The following is a 19,488-nucleotide window of genomic DNA, read 5'->3' as shown; positions in this document are numbered from 1 at the left end:
AAAGCCAGCATGGGAATAAATTCTAACTAAAATTAGTAAATCTCATATCAAATGTTCACCCCATAACAACAGCCAACGTGAAAACCAGCAATAGCAGGAAATGTATTGGGGCACTCTGTATCTTGAAATCTGATTTCATTTTAGGGAGCAGCTGTCTCACTGTCCCAAGTCAAAATTGCTGTAACATTTTCAAAAATTTTGAGAACTGAATTTGTTTTCTGGCCCCATGCCAACACTGGACAATGATAAAATTGCTGCCAGTTTAGCTTTCAACTTTCAGACTCCAAATCTATCTCTGTTCTAATCACCTGTAACTGGATCAGTAACTGAGCTTGGCTACTTGAATGATCCAGGAGCAACAGCCCTTTGACAGCTGCTGAGCTGAAGTGACCAATGCATGACGTGAAGGGGACTGGTTTTTCATTTTCTGTGTAAGCCACCACTATTTGCAATGTACAGTGGTACCTCAGGTTACATACGCTTCAGGTGACAGACTCCACTAACCCAGAAATATTACCTCGGGTTAAGAACTTTGCTTCAGGATGAGAACAGAAATTGTGCTCCGGCAGCAGCAGGAGGCCCCATTAACTAAAGTGGTGCTTCAGGTTAAGAACAGTTTCAGGTTAAGAATGGACCTCCAGAACGAATTAAGTACTTAACCTGAGGTACCACTGTATAGCAGCTGTTTGCCAAGCATATTTAGCTGAAGTGGCCATTGCGCAGCACAAAAAAACCCATTGGTTTATTTTCTTTTCTGCAAGCCATCACTTGCACATTATTGCACATGTGCATTGCTGAGCAATGGTTAAAACTGGGCAGAAGTGAAAGAACATATGTAATTTTCAACCCCATCCTGCCCAACTAAGTGACCCACTGAAGTGTCACAGGAAGGCAGTATGTGCCTATGCAAATCTGTAAAAGGGCAAAACTTGCAAGCAAATTGCCACTGCCTGACCCTAGCTGAAATGCCATTCCCTCATGCCATGCCATGAGGTGAAACTGTGTTCACACCAAGGGGTACAGGGAATCAGTACATGCACAAGGCCTCAGGGTTTTCAGCAAAGTACATTCTCACATAAAAAACTGCCTCCGTGCACATCCACATTCAGCAAATTAACACCGCCATCAACATTTCAAACAGAACTAAATAAATAATTAGCGCATGTTGTTACCATTTAAGGTTCGATAGAAGACACCCCCCCTCCATATTTTGTACCAAATAATCAGTAGTACTTCATAGGCTGCTAGTTATCGAGCGTAGTAAACTCTCTCAAGCTGTGCTTTATGTTATTATCCATAGCAGCGGTTGGTGGGAACAGTAGTTTGACTACAACAACGGCAACAAAATTCAAATACCTCTTACAATCAGGTCTGCAGCAGCTGATAGCTTGTCCACACTTGTTTGCACCATGCAGACGTATTTTCCAGCGTGATTCAGCTGGATGCTTCTGATCATCAAATCACCAGCTGAATCCTGCTGATAAAGTAAGGGAAAGTGGTTACAATTACTTTTTAATGAGCTCTAAACTTCATTATCACATGAAGGACAACTGTGGCTAATGGATTTATTTTACATCAGCTGATGAAAACGCTCATAATGCAACCCATAACCTATTTAATATATGTGAGCTTTCCTTGAAGATAAGAGCTGAAAGTATGGTTGCCTATAAGGGACATAGGAGCTTCGGGTCCGTCAAATTGTTGCCGCAAATGTGATTTGACGGATGGGGGCGGGGGAAACGGTGGGCTGTGCTCTGCCATACTCCAGACATCCAGTTTATAGCCTTCATTGCTATTCAGATGTCTGCATTCCTCCTACATCCATTTAACAAGTGAGCACCAGCCCAAATTGGGACGCATTTGTTAACAGCTTCCACAGTCTTTGTGCCGCAGCCAGCATTTCGATTGCCTGGCTTTTGTATTAAAAGGTCATGAGGACAGTGCTCTCTGAGGACATGTGCATTACCTAGCATGAAAGAAGGATAATTTGTTTTTCCAAATGCCAAATGCTCATGTATGATTAGCAACTGCAGGTAACTAATTATGGTTCTGCATGATTGTGTGACTCGAAAAACACACCCACCCAAACACATTTTCTCTGTCCACCAGGCACAGTGCTTAACAAGTTAGAAATCTAAGCATAAGATTGCAGTTGTAGCCTTTTAATTGAGAGATATTAATATAGTACATATTTTGGGGTTTGGGGATACAATTACGTGTAATTGCAAGCCACAGCTGTTATCGCCACTGCTATGCCCCCTGCAGGGCAGAACTTTTAAATGATTTATTTTATCTTCCACAGCTTTTCGCGTTTCAGCACCTGTCCTGATAGTCAAGGGATGGCAGCTAATGTTTGCAACTGCAATTTCCTCTTCTTTTTGTGGAATGAAAACCAGTATGGCTCAGAGTTTGGATCTGGGATGGCTGGTTCCAGGTAGCACTGGTTTAATTTGCCTTGGGCAAATTACTAGCGCTTGGCCTCAGCTTATCTTAAAATAGCTGATGACCATTTTACATGAGGTAAAAAAAAAAAAAAAGGCAGAGGGTACAGCATTTTGAAAACAAAAATGCTTCATAAGTAGCAGCAACAGTGACTACTGTTCAAATGGCTTTAAAATGAACTACCGTATATTTCCATGTATAAGACTAGGATTTTTTACTAAAAAAATAAGGTTAAAAAGGGGGGTGTAGTCTTATACACAGGGGCAATATCCCCCAATTTTAAAATATGGTATATGTTTAAAAAGTCTTGACTACAAGTAGGAACAGGCAGATCTGCCAATTTCAATTTCTTTCAGTTTTCTCAATCTCAAATTCAGGATTTTAAAATCCTCATGAAAGTTTGTCTTCAATTTTTCATTCTATACCTATTTTCCCCAAAGCATTTCCCCCTAATATAATACATCTTCTCATGCTATTTCAAAATTCACTAATATGTGCATTTTAATGTGTTCTCTATCTTGGTATATGCATTTTTTTGTTGTTGCATTACTTGCTAGGAAAAATGAACTGCAAAATTTAAAGAAGTGCAGATTTCAAAGGAATGCTCTATTTTGGTCCATGTACTTTTTCAGAAAGTATGAATTGGGTAGATTTGCCCTTAATTGAGAACTGAACCAAATTTCTCCCCATACTTAAATACAAGCTACTGAAGCCAAGCAAAATAGCCTGCTGTACTCCAGCTGTGTCACACTCATTTTCCATCTATATGTGTGTGCAGCTTAGCATGTAGACCGAATAGAAATTCGTATGGCGGTAATGCTAAACCATGGTTTACTGCCACATGCCTGTGCCTCAGGCTCATGTTTTCTCACCTTTTCTCTTCTGATGGAATAGTAAGGAGATCAAAAACTTTCACTTACCTTTTTAAACAAACCAGTTTCTCATTATGTTTGAATTCAAGGAACTCTGGTTAGTTTAAACTTGTTTGAGAACAAACAGCGGTCACAACCCAAGGTTTGATCACAGCTTTTTTTCTCAGGAACCACAGTTCCCCTGAATTCAGACATAATGAAGAATTATGATTAAACAAGAAGTGGGGGCTTCTCATCTCAGGCTTATGCCAGAGAAGAGGCATGGGAGCAAGCATACAAGCCAGAGGCTTGGTGTTGCTCTTGCATGTACTGCTAAAACTAGGAGAAACTCAAACAGCATTGCATAAATGCAGGATGGATATTAGACAGTGGCTAGGATCCAAAGAGCTGCTCATGAAAGGGGCTTGCACTAGCCCAGTGGAAATAGAGTTTTCTCCCATTTCAACAGCTGTCTCCTATGTCGTATCACAAGCTGTGTTTGAAGTTCCCTTTGATTATAAAGCAGGTTGCCATACATGGGGAGAGGAGGGAGGGGACTGCTGTTTGGTAAGTCTAAGGGCTCCTTGTGATCATGAACAGTACCAGTTCTATAGCTCTTTGGATTCTGGTCCAAGTTTCCATAATGTTTCTGAGGCCTGATTCCCTTAACAGCCAGGGATAAGGAGGTGATTATGAGGATGGTTTAGAAGATGTTGTAGCAGCTGCTTGGATCATCTCTGGAACCCAAAGCATGGCTGAAAGTCTGCATACACTAGACAACTGCAGCAGCAGAAGGGATAAAATAGAGCCTGATTACGTGGGCAGGATTTATTGCAAGGCTGTAGGTAAGTTTCTGGGCTCTGGTGAGAAGGGTAAAGACAAAGTCATGTGCAGCCTCATATGATGCCATCAGAGCTGTATATTCCCATACAGGAGCCTTGCATTCTATGTAGTATAGAACCCATCCATTCTTATTTCAGTTTCAAAGAACAGCTTGCTGTCTCTGCCATTTTGGATTTTGGTAACACATATACTAAATATAAGCTGATCTCCATTATATAGAAAAGGTGGCAATCTGCCTCTCAGACACCATCTGTGGCTTCCTGCTTAGCAGTAATGGGTGGTATGCAAATAAGTATTACTCAGAGTAGATCTGTCGAAATTAATTGACATAACATATTCGTGTTCATTAATTTCAGTGAGGTCCACTTCCGTGTAGAGCTTAGTTGAATGTCATCCAATTTCTTTTTTTAAGCTGTGAAGGGTGGTGACAAATATGCAAATAAGGCTGGTGACAAATAATGCAAACTACTGGCAAATGCTTAAGACCTAACTTCACATTTGTTTCTATGTCAGTGGCAAAGTTGAACATTTGTCATGATTTGCTAATGATCTGCAGCGTCTGAAAAGCAGAGAATTCTGAGAAATTACTCTTTGGACAATGCAACTGAGGAGATACAAAGATTACCACACTAGCAAGACAATCGGAAAGAATTAGGCTGCAATCCTGCCCCCAACCGTGCCTTGATGTCATTGGGGGGTGCGGGAGCAGGTAGGTTGTATTTCATATCCTCTCTGCCAGCTTTAGTAGTGCAGAGGACTACTGGTGATGGTGGGGTTTCACTGCAGCAGATGCCCCCAGCTCCACCTAAAATGGTAGTAAGCTACTGCTTGCAGTCCTCCAGCCGTCAGGAGAAAGGCCTTCAAACAGGCCATTTCAAAGCAGTGCAGCAGGAACTTGGCATCTGCTTGATGCTAAGCTCCATGGATCCCATGAGGGTCTAACCCAAGGTTTTCCAAATTGGGTCTCCAGCTGTTTTTGGACTATAATTCCTATCATCCCTGGACACTGGTCCTGCTAGCTAGGGATGATGGGAGTTGTAGTCCAAAAACAGCTGGAGACCCAAGTTTGGAAAACCCTGGTCTAACCTGTTGGCCACTGAGCTACACCAGCTTGGAACTGATGGAGCAAAAGAAAAATGGTGATAAGGCACTCCTCTCATCTCACTGGTGGCAGAAGCTGGCAGGGTTTTGGGTCCAGCAGAGGATTCAGTGTCCCACTCTTCCCATGTCCCTTATTAGGAGTGGTCAGTTAAACATGGGTTTGTTTTCACAGCAGGTATATCTATTCAGTGCACAAATTTCACACTGCTATTCTTAAACAGTACTGGTTTACACCGGCAGCAAAGTACTTCTGTTCCGATTGCACTGTCAGCTCAAGGGAGAGTGAACTGTACTGACACTGTAGACAGTACAGAAATGAAGCATTTCATTGCTGGAGTTATTATGTTGCATACTATTACAGTTTGAGTGTGTAGGTGTGTGCACACCCAGTGTTGGAAGCTGGCAGAGGCTGCATGCATACTATACCTTTAAAACACGTTCAAAGCACATTTCCCACACTCAAGGAATTCTGGGGAATGTAGTTTGTTAAAGGTTGCTCGGAACTGTAAATCTGTGAGGGGTAAAATGCAGTGCCCAGAATCCTTTGAGGGGAGGAAATCTGCTCTAAAGATATAAACACAGCTAGAGTTGTAGGTCTGCCCATAAACGTATCTTGCTCATTGCTGAAATTCTCAGCACTCATAAAGAATTGCTTTGGTGGATTACTAATAGTGATACTTACCCCTCCAACTCTTTCAAAGTGATCCCCATCTTTTTCAAAGTCTATCAGGTGTCCATTAAATGACCAAGTAAACAGAATATCTAGCGGGTGATCATGAGATACCTGGCAAGGCAGAAGAATACTTTCGCCAGCAGTGACATCCATGCTGTTAGGTGCCACCATAAATCGTGTTGGATCTGCAGGTAATAAAGGACACCAAAGAAAGTAACTCACCTGATTTAAAAACAACAGTAACAACAACACACACAGAGAGAGTACAGCTCTTAAGTGGTCCTTAACTAGAGAAGGTTCAATGAGGTTTATACCAACGGTATGACCAGTAGTAAAAGGTAAATGACCCCTGGACAGTTGAGTCCAGTCAAAGGCGACTATGGGATGCAGCGCTCATCTCGCTTCAGGCTGAGGGAGCCAGTGTTTGTCCACAGACAGCTTTCTGGGTCATGTAGCCAGCAGGACTAAACCACTTCTGGCGCAACGGGACACTGTGATGAGTGCCAGAGTGCACGGAAACGCCATTTATCTTCTGACCACAGCGGTACCTATTTATCTACCCACACTGGTATAGTAGTATCAGGTCACTGTACTGTTCCACACTGACAAGTGGAGAGTAAACTGAGCTAGTAGTTTGGTCAGTGCAGAGACAAGTTGTCATTACTATTGAAAGTTACAGTTTGAGTGTATTTATTGCTGTATGAATTTAAGTGTACCCCAAATTAAAATAATGATGGATTGACAAAATTGAGTTGTATGCAACATTAGTCTTTACTGAAGTTCATGAATATGGCTAACTTAGGTCCATTAATTTCAATGTGTCTATTCTGACTATAGCTTAGTTGGATGAAGCTTACTGTGTTCTTTCTTAAAATCGCTAGTTTAAATACAGGTGATAATTTTGATTTTAGTGTATTTCTCTTGTTTGTTTGTTTTAAGAAATAAAACCAAACATGTCAACTTATAAAATCAGCAACCAGGAAAATCCAGAAAGGCAGTTATGCTCATAGCCATATACAAATAAAAAACATGCTTCAGAACCATACAGAGTAAAGGTATATCTAGCCAGATTAAGCACTTTTATGTTTTCAGTGGAAAGCTAAGCATGGACCAATGGTCACGTAATCCAACCCCTGCAATGCAGAAATCTCAACTAAAGCATCCGTGACAGATGGCCATCCAAGCAACCTCCAATAATAATAATAATAATAATAATAATAATAATAATAATAATAATAAATTTATTTATACCCCGGGTCCTATCCTCCGGTTCGGGTCCTATCCTCTGGAGCAGGAGAAAACAAGCTTGCTCCATCTTCCATGTTACAGCTGTTTAGATATTTGAAGATGGCTATCATGTCTCCTCTCAGTCTTCTCTTATCCAGGCCAAACATACCCAACTCTCTCAACCGTTCCTCCTAAGGCTTGGTTTCCAGACCCTTGATCATCTTGGTCACCCTCCCCTGAAGCTAAGTAGGTGTTGAGCTGCTCTGCCTTTTCCCTGTCGCCCAATAGCATCTCTCCATTTTCACGTGCCCATTTCCTGAGAATGCATTGTGTTTTGGTAGCAAGACCTCTATGTTGTGTGGTGTGTGAAGTACAATTGTGGTTAAACTGAATTAAACAAGGTAAGAATAAAATATAACCAATAAATGTGTATTTTCTTTCAGTCTTTATAGAATTTACAGTGTGTTGCTGGTGACAAAACAGTAAACGTTTTTTAAATGGCAGATTTGTGCAACCTTAATCTGCATGATGATAAAGTATGGGCCCTATCTTTTTGAAACTGCTCTCACACACTTTGTTACATGTTTAAATATTATATTAAACCTTTACAACCCAGAAGCATATGGTACCATGTAGCAAAAACTGAATATTCTGCTCATATAAATAGTGAATTATTGTAAGGAGTGTCTAGTCTTAGAGTCTAAACAGAATACAATGCCATGGTTTCTCCAATAAGAATCCCAGGAAATTATTTTATTAATAGATACTATTTATACCTAGCCAGTAGACACACAACCCAGGAAGCCAATGATATGTTATAAACATGAATAATGCAAGTATAAGGGAGTCCCATGGACTGCAAGAAGATCAAACCTCTCCATTCCTAAGGAAATCAGCCCTGAGTGCTCACTGGAAGGACAGATCCTGAAGCTGAGGCTCCAATACTTTGGCCACCTCATAAGAAGAGAAGACTCCCTGGAAAAGACCCTGATGTTGGGAAAGATGGAGGGCACAAGGAGAAGGGGACGACAGAAGACGAGATGGTTGGATAATGTTCTCGAAGCTACAGCATGAGTTTGACCAAACTGCAGGAGGCAGTGGAGGACAGAAGTGCCTGGCGTGCTCTGGTTCATGGGGTCACAAAGTGTCGGACACGACTAAACAACAACAACAACAAAGGGTGGAACTATATGGTCTAAAAAACTTGTATCATGTTTTCAAAGTGGAAAAATGGGAGCTATATCTCCAAATAGAAACTTCATGCCAAAATCTCCCTGCACAGTGTATAGTGGAATGAACGACGTGGCCTGGTCATGTCATTAGGCTGAGCATCTCTCCATCTGCCCATCAATAGGCAGTGATGCAGACTGGGTAGAAATACACCATATAATGACAGAAGGACTCAAAGTGACTTGTACCACACCTTTCCAAAGTGGGTACATGACACAGAGCTGCTATTTCACCAGTATGCCCAAGTTTCTTCTAACATATTGTTCTCACCTATGGAAAGAAAGGAAGTATTTGATGAAACGTATCAAGAGTCCTTGGGCCACCCTACTACATATTTACTTGATCTCTTACATTCTGTTGTGCTCAGCAACCCCTTCTAGGTTTGCTGGAAGTCTGCAATAGAGATGGCTACATATTACCTCCAGTATCAGAAGCAATATGCCACTGAATATTAGCTAGCAATATAGCATGCTATCTTATACCAAGGCAGACCTGTGGTTTGTCGGTAGTGTCTACACTGATTGACAGTGGCTCTCCAGCATTTCAGAGAGAGGTCTCTCCCAGCCATGCCAGGAGATGCTGGGGATTGACCTTGGAACCTTCTGCATGCTCTCCCACGGAGCCACGGTGAAAGCAGAATGCTGAGCTAGATTGGCCTCTGGTGTATATAAGAAGTTCTCAGTAGGGCTCTCTTTAGATTGCTAGAATCATGCCATTTCTGAACATTTGTTTCCCTGACATCCCTTTCTAACGAAATACCATGCAGGGTTTCAGATAAAATTAGGACTTTTAAAACCTTGGATGAGGCAATTGTAAGTTCTACGGAGGACTTAAAAACCGATTACAGACAATTGGATGAGTTTCACTGTATTTACAAAGGAAAAGTACACCAAAGAAAGATGAGATTCGGGAGGCAACCAGCTCTTTCTTATCAGGGCCTCTCTCATCTATATGGGTCTCATTCAAGCTGAGGGAACTTTAAGGGCAGGTTTTCGGATGAATTCCAGGCGACTCACAGCAGCCTCTCAATGATTTGCTGTATTGCTTTAGGCAAGTAAGTTAATTGCAATGCTCCTCAGTTTCTTTTTCAGCACAAGGAAGCAGCATTTATCCACTTGACGTGATTTAATGAGACCCTGTTAACAAATATGAACAGAGGAATAAGTTTCTCTAATGATTTTAGGAAACAGAAATGGCTTCGGTTAGACATCTAGTAGAGAAGAGGTCCAGAATTCACCACTCAGTACATGGATTCCAGGTGTAATTCCTTTGTCATTACAGAAATCCACTCCTTTCCCTACCCCTTTCAACTCTTTTCTTAATCAATACCAACAAAACTGCAACATCGACATGCTACAAATACTCAACAAAGGGGAAACTGTGCTATGTGCATTACATTACAGACTGAGTCCATCCACATTATCATTATCCTTTAACCACAGTCATTTTGAGAGCCATGTTGTGTCCCTAGATGGCCGATACACTTGGTCTTCTCCAAAATGTCAAATACTATAAATGAGATAGATGACAAGAAAAACACTATGACTGTACTGTAATGGAAGGGTTTCTGATCCAGTGGGTGTGTCCGTAATTTAAGTAAGGGGGAGAAGATTTTTACACTTCCCCCTCTGCTGTAGCCCTCTTCACAGCTCCATCCAGAAAATCTGTGTGAGCTGCAGGAGGAAGCCGAGGTGAGGAAAACTCACCTCCACTCTACATCCATTAGAGAGCCTCCACTAGATTAATGACTATTATATGAACAGAAAAACACAACTGGCTGCAACCCTTCATCTTTACAAGGGCTACTTAAATAGGACACAAATTATTCATACATACTCATTAAATGCAACCATCCATTCCTTGGTTTGTCCTGGACTGTTGATTTCCTGAATTTCATAGAATCATAGAGTTGGAAGAGACCACAAGGGCCATCGAGTCCAACCCCCTGCCAAGCAGGAAACACCATCAGAGCACTCCTGACATATGGTTGTCAAGTCTCTGCTTAAAGACCTCCAAAGAAGAAGACTCCACCACACTCCTTGGCAGCAAATTCCACTGTCGAACAGCTCTTACTGTCAGGAAGTTCTTCCTAATGTTTAGGTGGAATCTTCTTTCTTGTAGTTTGGATCCATTGCTCCGTGTCCGCTTCTCTGGAGCAGCAGAAAACAACCTTTCTCCCTCCCCTATGTGACATCCTTTTATATATTTGAACATGGCTATCATATCACCCCTTAACCTCCTCTTCTCCAGGCTAAACATGCCCAGCTCCCTTAGCCGTACCTCATAAGGCATCGTTTCCAGGCCTTTGACCATTTTGGTTGCCCTCCTCTGGACACGTTCCAGTTTGTCAGTGTCCTTCTTGAACTGTGGTGCCCAGAACTGGACACAGTACTCCAGGTGAGGTCTGACCAGAGCAGAATACAGTGGCACTATTACTTCCCTTGATCTAGATGCTATACTCCTATTGATGCAGCCCATATCATATTTTGGTAATATGTAGCCACAATCTTTTTGAAATTTTATGTTATAAGAAACTTCATTTTTACTAGTATCAGCCTCTAACTTGTAATATACATAGCAACTTTACATCTGGATTCACGGGGTCCCTTCCAATTCTACGGATTCCATGAATGAAGTATTCCAACTTCATTGCAGCAAGCTCTATATTTTGCAACTGGAAGGTTTGTTTGTTTTTACTTCTTTGAGATGAGTTTTGAACACCTCGTCCAGCTGAACTCAACAAATGCACAATGTCTACAAAGGCATCAATTTTTTTAAATTCATTAATGTTTTGTAAAAGCCAGGCAGAGATAAAGTTTGACATATTGCATTTCTGTGAGTGGCTGAAACAACCTGATGAAAAATGACACCAGAGTGCAACTCTGATGAAACTTTTTCTAGTCGTATTCATCATGAGCTTAAGCCTTCTGCAAAGCAATTTACAAATCACCCCCAAGGAGAAAGCTTACCAATCTGTTTTCAAGGACTTGAAAAAGTGAAAGATATATTTAACGACCTTACCGTAGCAGCAAATGAAAAGTGCAATAGAGAAGTCAAATAAGGGTAGCCAAGTGTGCCTGGGTGTTATGAAGCCAAATGCCAATCACACATAAGACATCTGCATTTGTCAAAAGTATCAGTAAGAATGAGCTATTTAATTATGGCATCTCCTTTTATGGAACCCAGCATCATTCTGGCTATCTTCCATTTTTTAAAATCGGCTACTAATATCAAATATAATTTTTGCCTTGAGCTTTCCCGGCAAAAAGTCACTCTTTAGTGTGCACACTAAGCAAACATCAGTTAGGGATTTCTGAGGATTGCCATTTGCTCTGATTGAGCTTTGAGAGTGGATTTTCATAGGGAAAGCTCTGGAGCAAAAAGGGCTCTCGGACCTCAGCTTTAAAGTATAGTCCATACCTGGAAAGAGCAGAGGAAAGGTGCGTGTGGATAAGCCCTTAGACATTCTCTGTTGCTTCAGAAGATCTGTGAAATAATCTTCAGAAATAAACTTGCAGTGTAAATATCTCCTCAAAATGAAAGGTGGCATATAAATTCGTTTACAAATAAATAAATGCTGAGTATATCAGAAAACACTTCTGACTGCACTGTTCTGTTTTAATATCTTTATGTGGACTAGTGTATAGCAAGCTCCCCATTCAAATGTATTTGAATGCATAAATTAAAATAACTAATCTTAATCCCCTCTTTTACAAAGGCCTTTTATGAAAGCCCTCTTCTTAGCTCCCAGCTACCTTAAACTGCTTTAAACCAAGGATATAACCAAAGAAGGAATGGTTCCTCTATTCCTCTTCCTTCTAAAGCAATCCTGGCAAGAGGGGTCACACAGCCAGCTGTAGCTATAATCTATCAAATTGTAAACTAAACAGGCTTTGCAGCTGGCAAAATTGGATCCCACCTGCTCATGGTGATGATTAGATATTCTGCCTGTTTACACAATTGCTTACCTTGGGAAAACAACTGTTTAGCTCATCTCCATCCCTGATTTATTGAGAAGCAAGGTTTCAAGAGGTAAACTGAACGGAGAGTTAACTCCTGGCAAAATAAAGGACTCTTGATTTACTTATCTTTCATCCCAAATAAATTACGATGTAAACAATGAGAGGCTTGGTTAGACAAGCTGTTGCGTTCCATAAAAGCACAAAATAACCTAAAAGATCCGAAAGTCAACAATTTGTGTGTGTGGGTAAAATACAGTGGAATTCCTTGCATTTATGGTATATAATTAAGCTGGAGGAGGGGAATCAGAATCCTTAATTACTGATTTTTTTGATTTTTTTCTATTTATGTCTTCCAGGAAATTTTATTTTATTTATTATTTATAAAAGTGTTTATATGCTGCCTTTAGGGGCATAGCCCACACAAGGTGGCTGACAAAATTAAATATGTTAACGTCCATAAAACTAAGCACACCAATAGCAGCCACATAACAGTCCATTTAAAAGATTTTAAAGCTATATACAACAGTTAAAACAAATATGAATACATGTGACAGCAGTATCAAGACTCAGGACATCAGGGGAGCAGTCCCTAGACATGACTTAATTATTAAAAGCAATCCAAAAGGGGAGTTTTTAACACTCACTTAAAACTTTGCAGCATCGGAGCCATGTGCAGCTTTGTAGGAACATTTAAAATCTTATGAACATACTTCTAAGTATTGCATTGTATACTGTTGTACTCAGTAGTCCTACCAGGGTGCAATTTTTGCCATTACTACTCAGAAGTAAGTACCATTGGATTCAATGGGGCTTCCTGCCAGTTAAGCAGAGTTAACACTCCAAGCTTAAACTGTAAGATTCCTAAAAAGCTCCCTTCGTTATGTGTCCCAGAACCAAACTGATCTATAAGGTTCCAGCTCTTCAAAAGAGACTATAGCTCTCTTAACTGTAGGTGTCACTGGAAGATCAGAAGAGTTTTGCTTCTGCCTCTGTCAGCAATTTCTGTATTGCAGCTCTAGTTCTTATCCAAAAAAGGAAACAACAGCGCTGTTTACGGAGCAGAGGATTTTTGCATTGCATGACAACAAAAGCAGCAACAAGGCATCTTAGCTACATTTTAACTCTCTCTTGGAATCTCAAATCTTCCAAGGAGACAATAGACATACATTTCACTTACTAAGCAAGAGTGCAATTTCTCTGCTGCAATAAATAAGCACACATGCAAGCCAGAGTTGAGAATTAACACTGGCAAAATGCTGGCCCTTATAATTGGCTCTAGCAGCTCCTGAATAATCAGACACACGGTTCCTGGTGGCTTCGTCTTCTCTCTCCCCCCAGCAAACCTCACTCCAAGGTGAGCAATATCTGAGAGGAGATAATTTTATGTGCCAAAGCCATTTCCTTCTCTTACAAATGCTTCACTCATTTCTACCTTTGGACAAAGCCTCAAGAAGAGATGTAAAGTACTTAATTTGTGCCATTTAATCCTCTTGTATCTGTGTTCTGACAGGGCTGGTGTCAGGATTAAGCCCTGTGGGACACCTGCTGAGGCACCCACTCCAGGGATGACTGGGCATCCCTGTAACCACCTGGCTACCTTCCTGCCCCTTGCTGTCTGCGGTCTCCTGCCATATAAGCCATGACCAGAATATGCTTTGGGCTTCCCCTCTGGATGGCTGGGTGGACAGAGGGTAATGAAAGCTAATGTGCACGGGTGAAGAGAAGATAAACCCATTCAGCTTGCCTCAATGTCCCATTCTCCAAAATCTTCATCCAGCACTTTGTTCTACTTTGCAGTTCTCCATTCTGGCTGATTTACAGGTGTATTCAAACTTCAGCAGTTATACAGCAGGACACCTGACTCTTGTTCATAAGAGAAGCACATTCCACAGGGACTATTCCCCCCTTGAAAAAGAACTCAGCAGCTAGTAGGATAGAATGAGTTAGGTGCAGATTACTTGGATATGCTTGTTATGTTTCTTTTACTCAAGCTCTTCCTTTCCAAAGCAAAAAGAGTTGGAATGGGTGACATTTGCTAGCAGCACGAACACTGCAGTTGTCACAAAGCTGCAATGATTTTCTTTTTTAGAATTACAAGCCACCCAGCTGCATAAGTCTGTGAGTAACAAATCATCCAATTTGAAAACAAAAAACCACCCTGGTTTTATATTGATTGTGTGTCCATTAGGAGGCATTGTTTAGAATAAGCAGCTCTGCATTGTCTTATTTGCTTGTTGTAGATCATGCAGAGCTGTGTTGTGTCATGTTAATCTGGAGTACATGACACAGTGGGACACTTATCTGCTGGGGCCTGAAACCAAGCAACAGAAAATAAATCACAGCCTGGCACTCAAAAGGCAGGTGCCTTTTCAACTCCGGCTCCAAATGTAATAAAAACAACTACAGAGTGAAACAGGCAAAAATAACAGAGAGAGTGCAAGAAGCAATTGGGCAATTTCAGAAAGTCCAAAATATCCACCATGATGTTATTGTAGATAGTTTTAAGGCAAGTAGTGAATGAGAGTTCCAGTTACAATCAAGGCTGTTTTTCTGGTTTGTTTCCAACTACAGTGGTACCTTGGGTTAAGTACTTAATTCGTTCCAGAGGTCCGTTCTTAACCTGAAACTGTTCTTAACCTGAAGCACTACTTTAGCTAATGGGGCCTCCTGCTGCTGCTGTGCTGCTGGAGCCCGATTTCTGTTCTCATCCTGAAGCATCCTGTTCTCTTAACCTGAAGCACTATTTCTGGGTTAGTGGAGTCTGTAACCTGAAGCGTATGTAACCTGAGGTATCACTGTATGCAGAATCCACGGGGGGGAGGGCTTGCCTGTCAATTTAAATATACAAGGATGGTGCTTGAAAAGAACATCAACACAAAAGGGATGTGTTGAAACTCGACTGCAGTCAGAAATATTTGGGGCATAAGCACGTTGCGGGTAAGCACTTTTTAATCCTACTGATTTTAGGGAGAGACATCAGCATCATAGCCTCCAATGGTCCCATTTCAACTTTGACTATTAGCTGACTCTTTCTGCTTCTCAGCACTCCTCGATGTCAGGAGTGAGCCAGTAATAAATCACACTGAGTAACTGAAGTTAACTCTTTATTAGAAGACAAGATCTGCTCAGGAGTGCCAGGCCTAATGAGCACAGCAACTCTTCTCAGTAGGTCTTACACCTGAGAGGCAGGTGTGGAGACTGAAGGCCTTCCCACAGCTGCCTAACTCTCCTCCTCCCCTGGGTCTTCCCAAACAATCTAAGACTTGGATGGCATTCCTGCCTTTGCTCCTCCTGCTTCATGCCTCTCCTGGTCCTGGGGGACCAGCGGGGAGAGGAGACACCCTGGCTTCTTCACCAGCCTGACTCATCTCTGCCTCTTGGCCTCCCTCTTCTCCTGCTTCCACTTCTGCTTCTCAGCTTCTCTGTGCCACTAAACCCTGTTACCTCTTCAACTTCTGACATCTCCTCCTCCCAGTCTGCTCCTGCTCCTCCCTCTGACCACTCATCATCGTTCCACTGCCAATCCCTGGGCTCTGAGCCTTCTTCCCTTGGGAGTTTCCCGCTGGTTTCTCCCATCTCTCCTTTGTGTCCAGCCAGTCCATGACACTCAAAATAGCAGGAGCTGCAGCAGCAGAAGTTTGCAAGGCTGGCGGATTAAAAGAAGGAAATGCTTTCTGGCTCCCATTGGATCATACAAAGAAACCTCTGGATCAGACCACAAAGGCCTTTCTAGTTCAGCATCCTCTTCCCAGTTACCAGCCATATGACAAGGGAAGCCTGCAAGCAACTGTTGAGGGCAGTATGTTGAAATTCACTGGGAAATACATTGTAAGTCACTTGTGTAACAAGTGACCAACAAGTTCAAAAATAAAAATAATTGCCCTCTGCTACTGTTGTTCCCCAGGAATGTCTATTGAAGAAATCCTGCCTCGCCCTAGTCTACTGTACGGTGAACTGTTTGAAAAATTGACTGCTGCGGGAGTAAGGTGAAAGGATGCAGCCAAGAAAACCAAGAGCAGCTGTTTTCATTTTCTACTTGTGGCACATTTGAATGTGGAGCCTCACTACTGTCTATGAGGCCAATAGGGATATGCCAGTCTCTGCCACAAGCCTCAACCACATATGTGGAAGAGTGACATGTTTTCAGCTGTTTAGCAGTTGTGGAGGACACACTTAAGTCTCTGGCTGAAGTCAATGGGACATAAAGGCACTACATTTGGAGGCCTGTTCACATGACCATCAATGGCAAGATGGGCATGTGGAAAGTATTTTAAGCCTGCACATGCTTCCCAAAATGGTTCCCATTGTGAAATGGCAGTGTGTACTCTTTCCAGGGATAAAGCTGCTTCTATATAAAGCAGGCTTCACTGGCTTGATGCCATTTGTATGTTTTTGACTACCAACTCCCATCAGTCACAGGCAGAAGTACACACAAGTATTCTGGAACATTTCTTTGGAGGAATCTTTAGGCTGAAACTCAAATGCTTCAGGTTTCTAATGACAGTTTGTTAGCCAGCTTGCTTTAAGAAAATAACTCAATTTCTCATTTTATCTGAAAGGACTATTTCTCCCTGCCCTCAACACTTAACCGCAGAATTAGTATTTGAGGTGTACTGAAAGGATGCTGCATAGGCATTAAAGAAGTTCAAGGAAGGCTACAATATGGCCAGACATGAGGAAGTGATGGTAAATGGAGTACTAAGGGTGAGAAGGAAGAAATGAGATTTGAGCACAATGTATTCATTGAACCAATGCTTAATGCTGTTCTCTTAACACTTGACAGTTTTGTTCGTGTGTGTGTGTGAGTGTGTGCACGTTTTAATGGCCAGGGGCTTTACACTTGCTTCTTTTTGCTATCTTTTTGCAGTTCTGTTACTTTTTCCTTATAACAGAGTTTTGCGCTGCCTTCAAACATTTTGATATTGGAAGCTAACAGAATTGCTAAGAAGGGTTCTAAAGCATTGTAGGCAACCAGATGGTTTGAGGGGGAAACAGCAAACCCAGGTTATTTGCCAGGCGGGTGACGGTGGTGGAAAGGTGGCTTGCCTATGGAACTGAAAGAAAAAGGACAAGACGGAAGTGCCTAGGATCCAGGGGTGTTGGCAAAGAAGTAGTCACTAATAAAAATGAAAATTGCACAGAAGCAGTAGCTGACAGGAGAAGCAATGACAACAAACTGGGTTGGGGTGGGGGAAGCTAAATTCTCTTCCAGTGGAAGAGATTTTCAGGAAATGTTTCCACCTCCCAGTTCCAAAAATCACTACTTTTTAATCCAGAAAATGAAATGGAAAAACTATTCATGCAGGACATTTCCCCCATTATTCTTATGGAAATTTCAAGGAGCACAGCATTCTACTATGACTCCGACTTCTCTTCCCACACTGAAGCCATTATATTGATATAACCCAAAGATCCTAGTTTTCCTGTCCTTCTACACCATATTTTGTATAATAATTAATCTAACTCTGACTTTGAGCAATTGCTGGGTTGAGCAACATCCAGGCAGAGAATGGGCAGACCTTCTGGTGGCAAATACAGCACTTAAGCCATTTGCTGTGAGTTGGAAAGGAATGATACCTTGTAGGCCAAAGCCATTTCAGCACATGAGGGGGAAATGGGTTTCTACACCATGTGGTTCAACCGGGACCAGAATGAATAAGAAGGTAATTTCGGATTTAGGCATGAATGGTCGGGTGGAGAGGTTTATGTTTACCAGATGCTTCAAACAAGCAGAGCAGACAAAAGGACACAGAAGGCTGAATCTAGTGCCAGTGAAAATGGACAGGACACTCATTTACTTGTGGCCAAAGGAAACCAAGGTAATATATATGGCTGACCACAAGATTTGGCAGCTTTTATTTGGATCAGTGGCTTTAAAATGTGAATGGTGGGGTGGTGAGTGGGAGGTGGAGATAATGATGTCATAAATGTGGGTTCTGTTTGCTAAGATTTTCATCCTCTTTTTTTCTTTACAAAAAATGGCCCTTCATACTTATAGTGCAATATGAAGTAAGTGCTGTTAAAATGGTTAGGTTTTGTACTTTGGTGATTAGGAGAGAGTGGGTAGCCTTAATTAAAAATATTTTTCATGCTGATGACATACAGCACTTCTCCACCATAACATCTAAGCCAGAAGAGGCTCAGTATGATAGGGAACACTGGGTGTAGTGGAGGAAGGCCAATAAACTGATATTGAAGCCTGGAAGAGGCCCAGTTCTGATCCCTCAGAGGACTCCACTTCCTACCTGTCTCCACTGGGAGAACTGTCCATTTATTCCTACTCTGAATCCCTAGCCGGAATTAAGATTGCCGGAAGAAATATCAACAACCTCAGATATGCAGATGACACAGCCTTGATGGCAGAAAGTGAGGAGGAATTAAAGAACCTTTTATTGAGGGTGAAAGAGGAGAGCGCAAAATATGGTCTGAAGCTCAACATTAAAAAAACGAAGATCATGGCCATTGGTCCCATCACCTCCTAGCAAACAGAAGGGGAAGAAATGGAGGCAGTGAGAGATTTTACTTTCTTGGGCTCCATGATCACTGCAGATGGTGACAGCAGCCACGAAATTAAAAGACACCTGCTTCTTGGGAGAAAAGCAATGACAAACCTAGACAGCATCTTAAAAAGTAGAGACATCACCTTGCCAACAAAGTGTTAGGATATTTCCGTTCCACCTTAAAAGGGAGCAGGCTTTGTGAGTCACAGAGTCTGTGTATTTCCTGTTCACAGGAAGTTTATGTTTTGTCTATTGCTTTCGTTTCTCTCTCTGTGCCTGAAACACCGAAGCAGGCAGTCATGTTTTTCTTTGTTCTGACCAACGCTGAATAAACTTTTAAATAATGCTCTCCTGCGTGCATCTTTCGCTGTGTGGATTCTGCTGATAGAGCGTGCATCAGCTCTGGAATGTGGCAAGCTATTTCTGGAGCTCGTATCGCTAATTGCTGAGACTGCGTGTCTACGGGAGATCGATGGACGTCCGGAGGCGGCTTGGGGGCCATGATGGACTTTATCTCCCTGGCAGTATCCCAACACAAAGGTCCGTATAGTAAAAGCTATGGTTTTCCCAGTAGTGATGTATGGAAGTGAGACCTGGACCATAAAGAAGGCTGATTGCCGAAGAATTGATGCTTTTGAATTATGGTGCTGGAGGAGACT

At 41.9% G+C, this 19,488-nt stretch overlaps 1 protein-coding gene across 12 annotated transcripts in view; it reads right to left on the bottom strand.

Moving 5' to 3' along the window:
• LOC310670124 (contactin-4) overlaps window positions 1-19,488 on the bottom strand; it is a 506,424-nt gene that overhangs the window by 22,096 nt on the left and 464,840 nt on the right. For 10 of the 12 annotated variants that reach the window (XM_083424800.1, XM_083424802.1, XM_083424806.1 and 7 more), the window contains 2 exons: window positions 5,920-6,095; window positions 1,357-1,477 (listed from right to left, as the gene is read on the bottom strand). In XM_083424800.1, coding sequence (XP_083280926.1) covers window positions 1,357-1,477; window positions 5,920-6,095 — 297 coding nt within the window. The remainder of the gene's footprint in view (window positions 1-1,356; window positions 1,478-5,919; window positions 6,096-19,488) is intronic. The other 2 variants (XM_083424811.1, XM_083424805.1) reach the window with 1 other exon arrangement.

The sequence above is a fragment of the Podarcis tiliguerta genome, assembly GCF_965153285.1.
Source record: "Podarcis tiliguerta genome assembly, chromosome: 2".
NCBI classification, from domain to species: Eukaryota; Metazoa; Chordata; class Lepidosauria; order Squamata; family Lacertidae; genus Podarcis; species Podarcis tiliguerta.
Note: the sequence above shows the minus strand (reverse complement) of the source record. Positions and strands in the feature narration are given on the sequence as shown.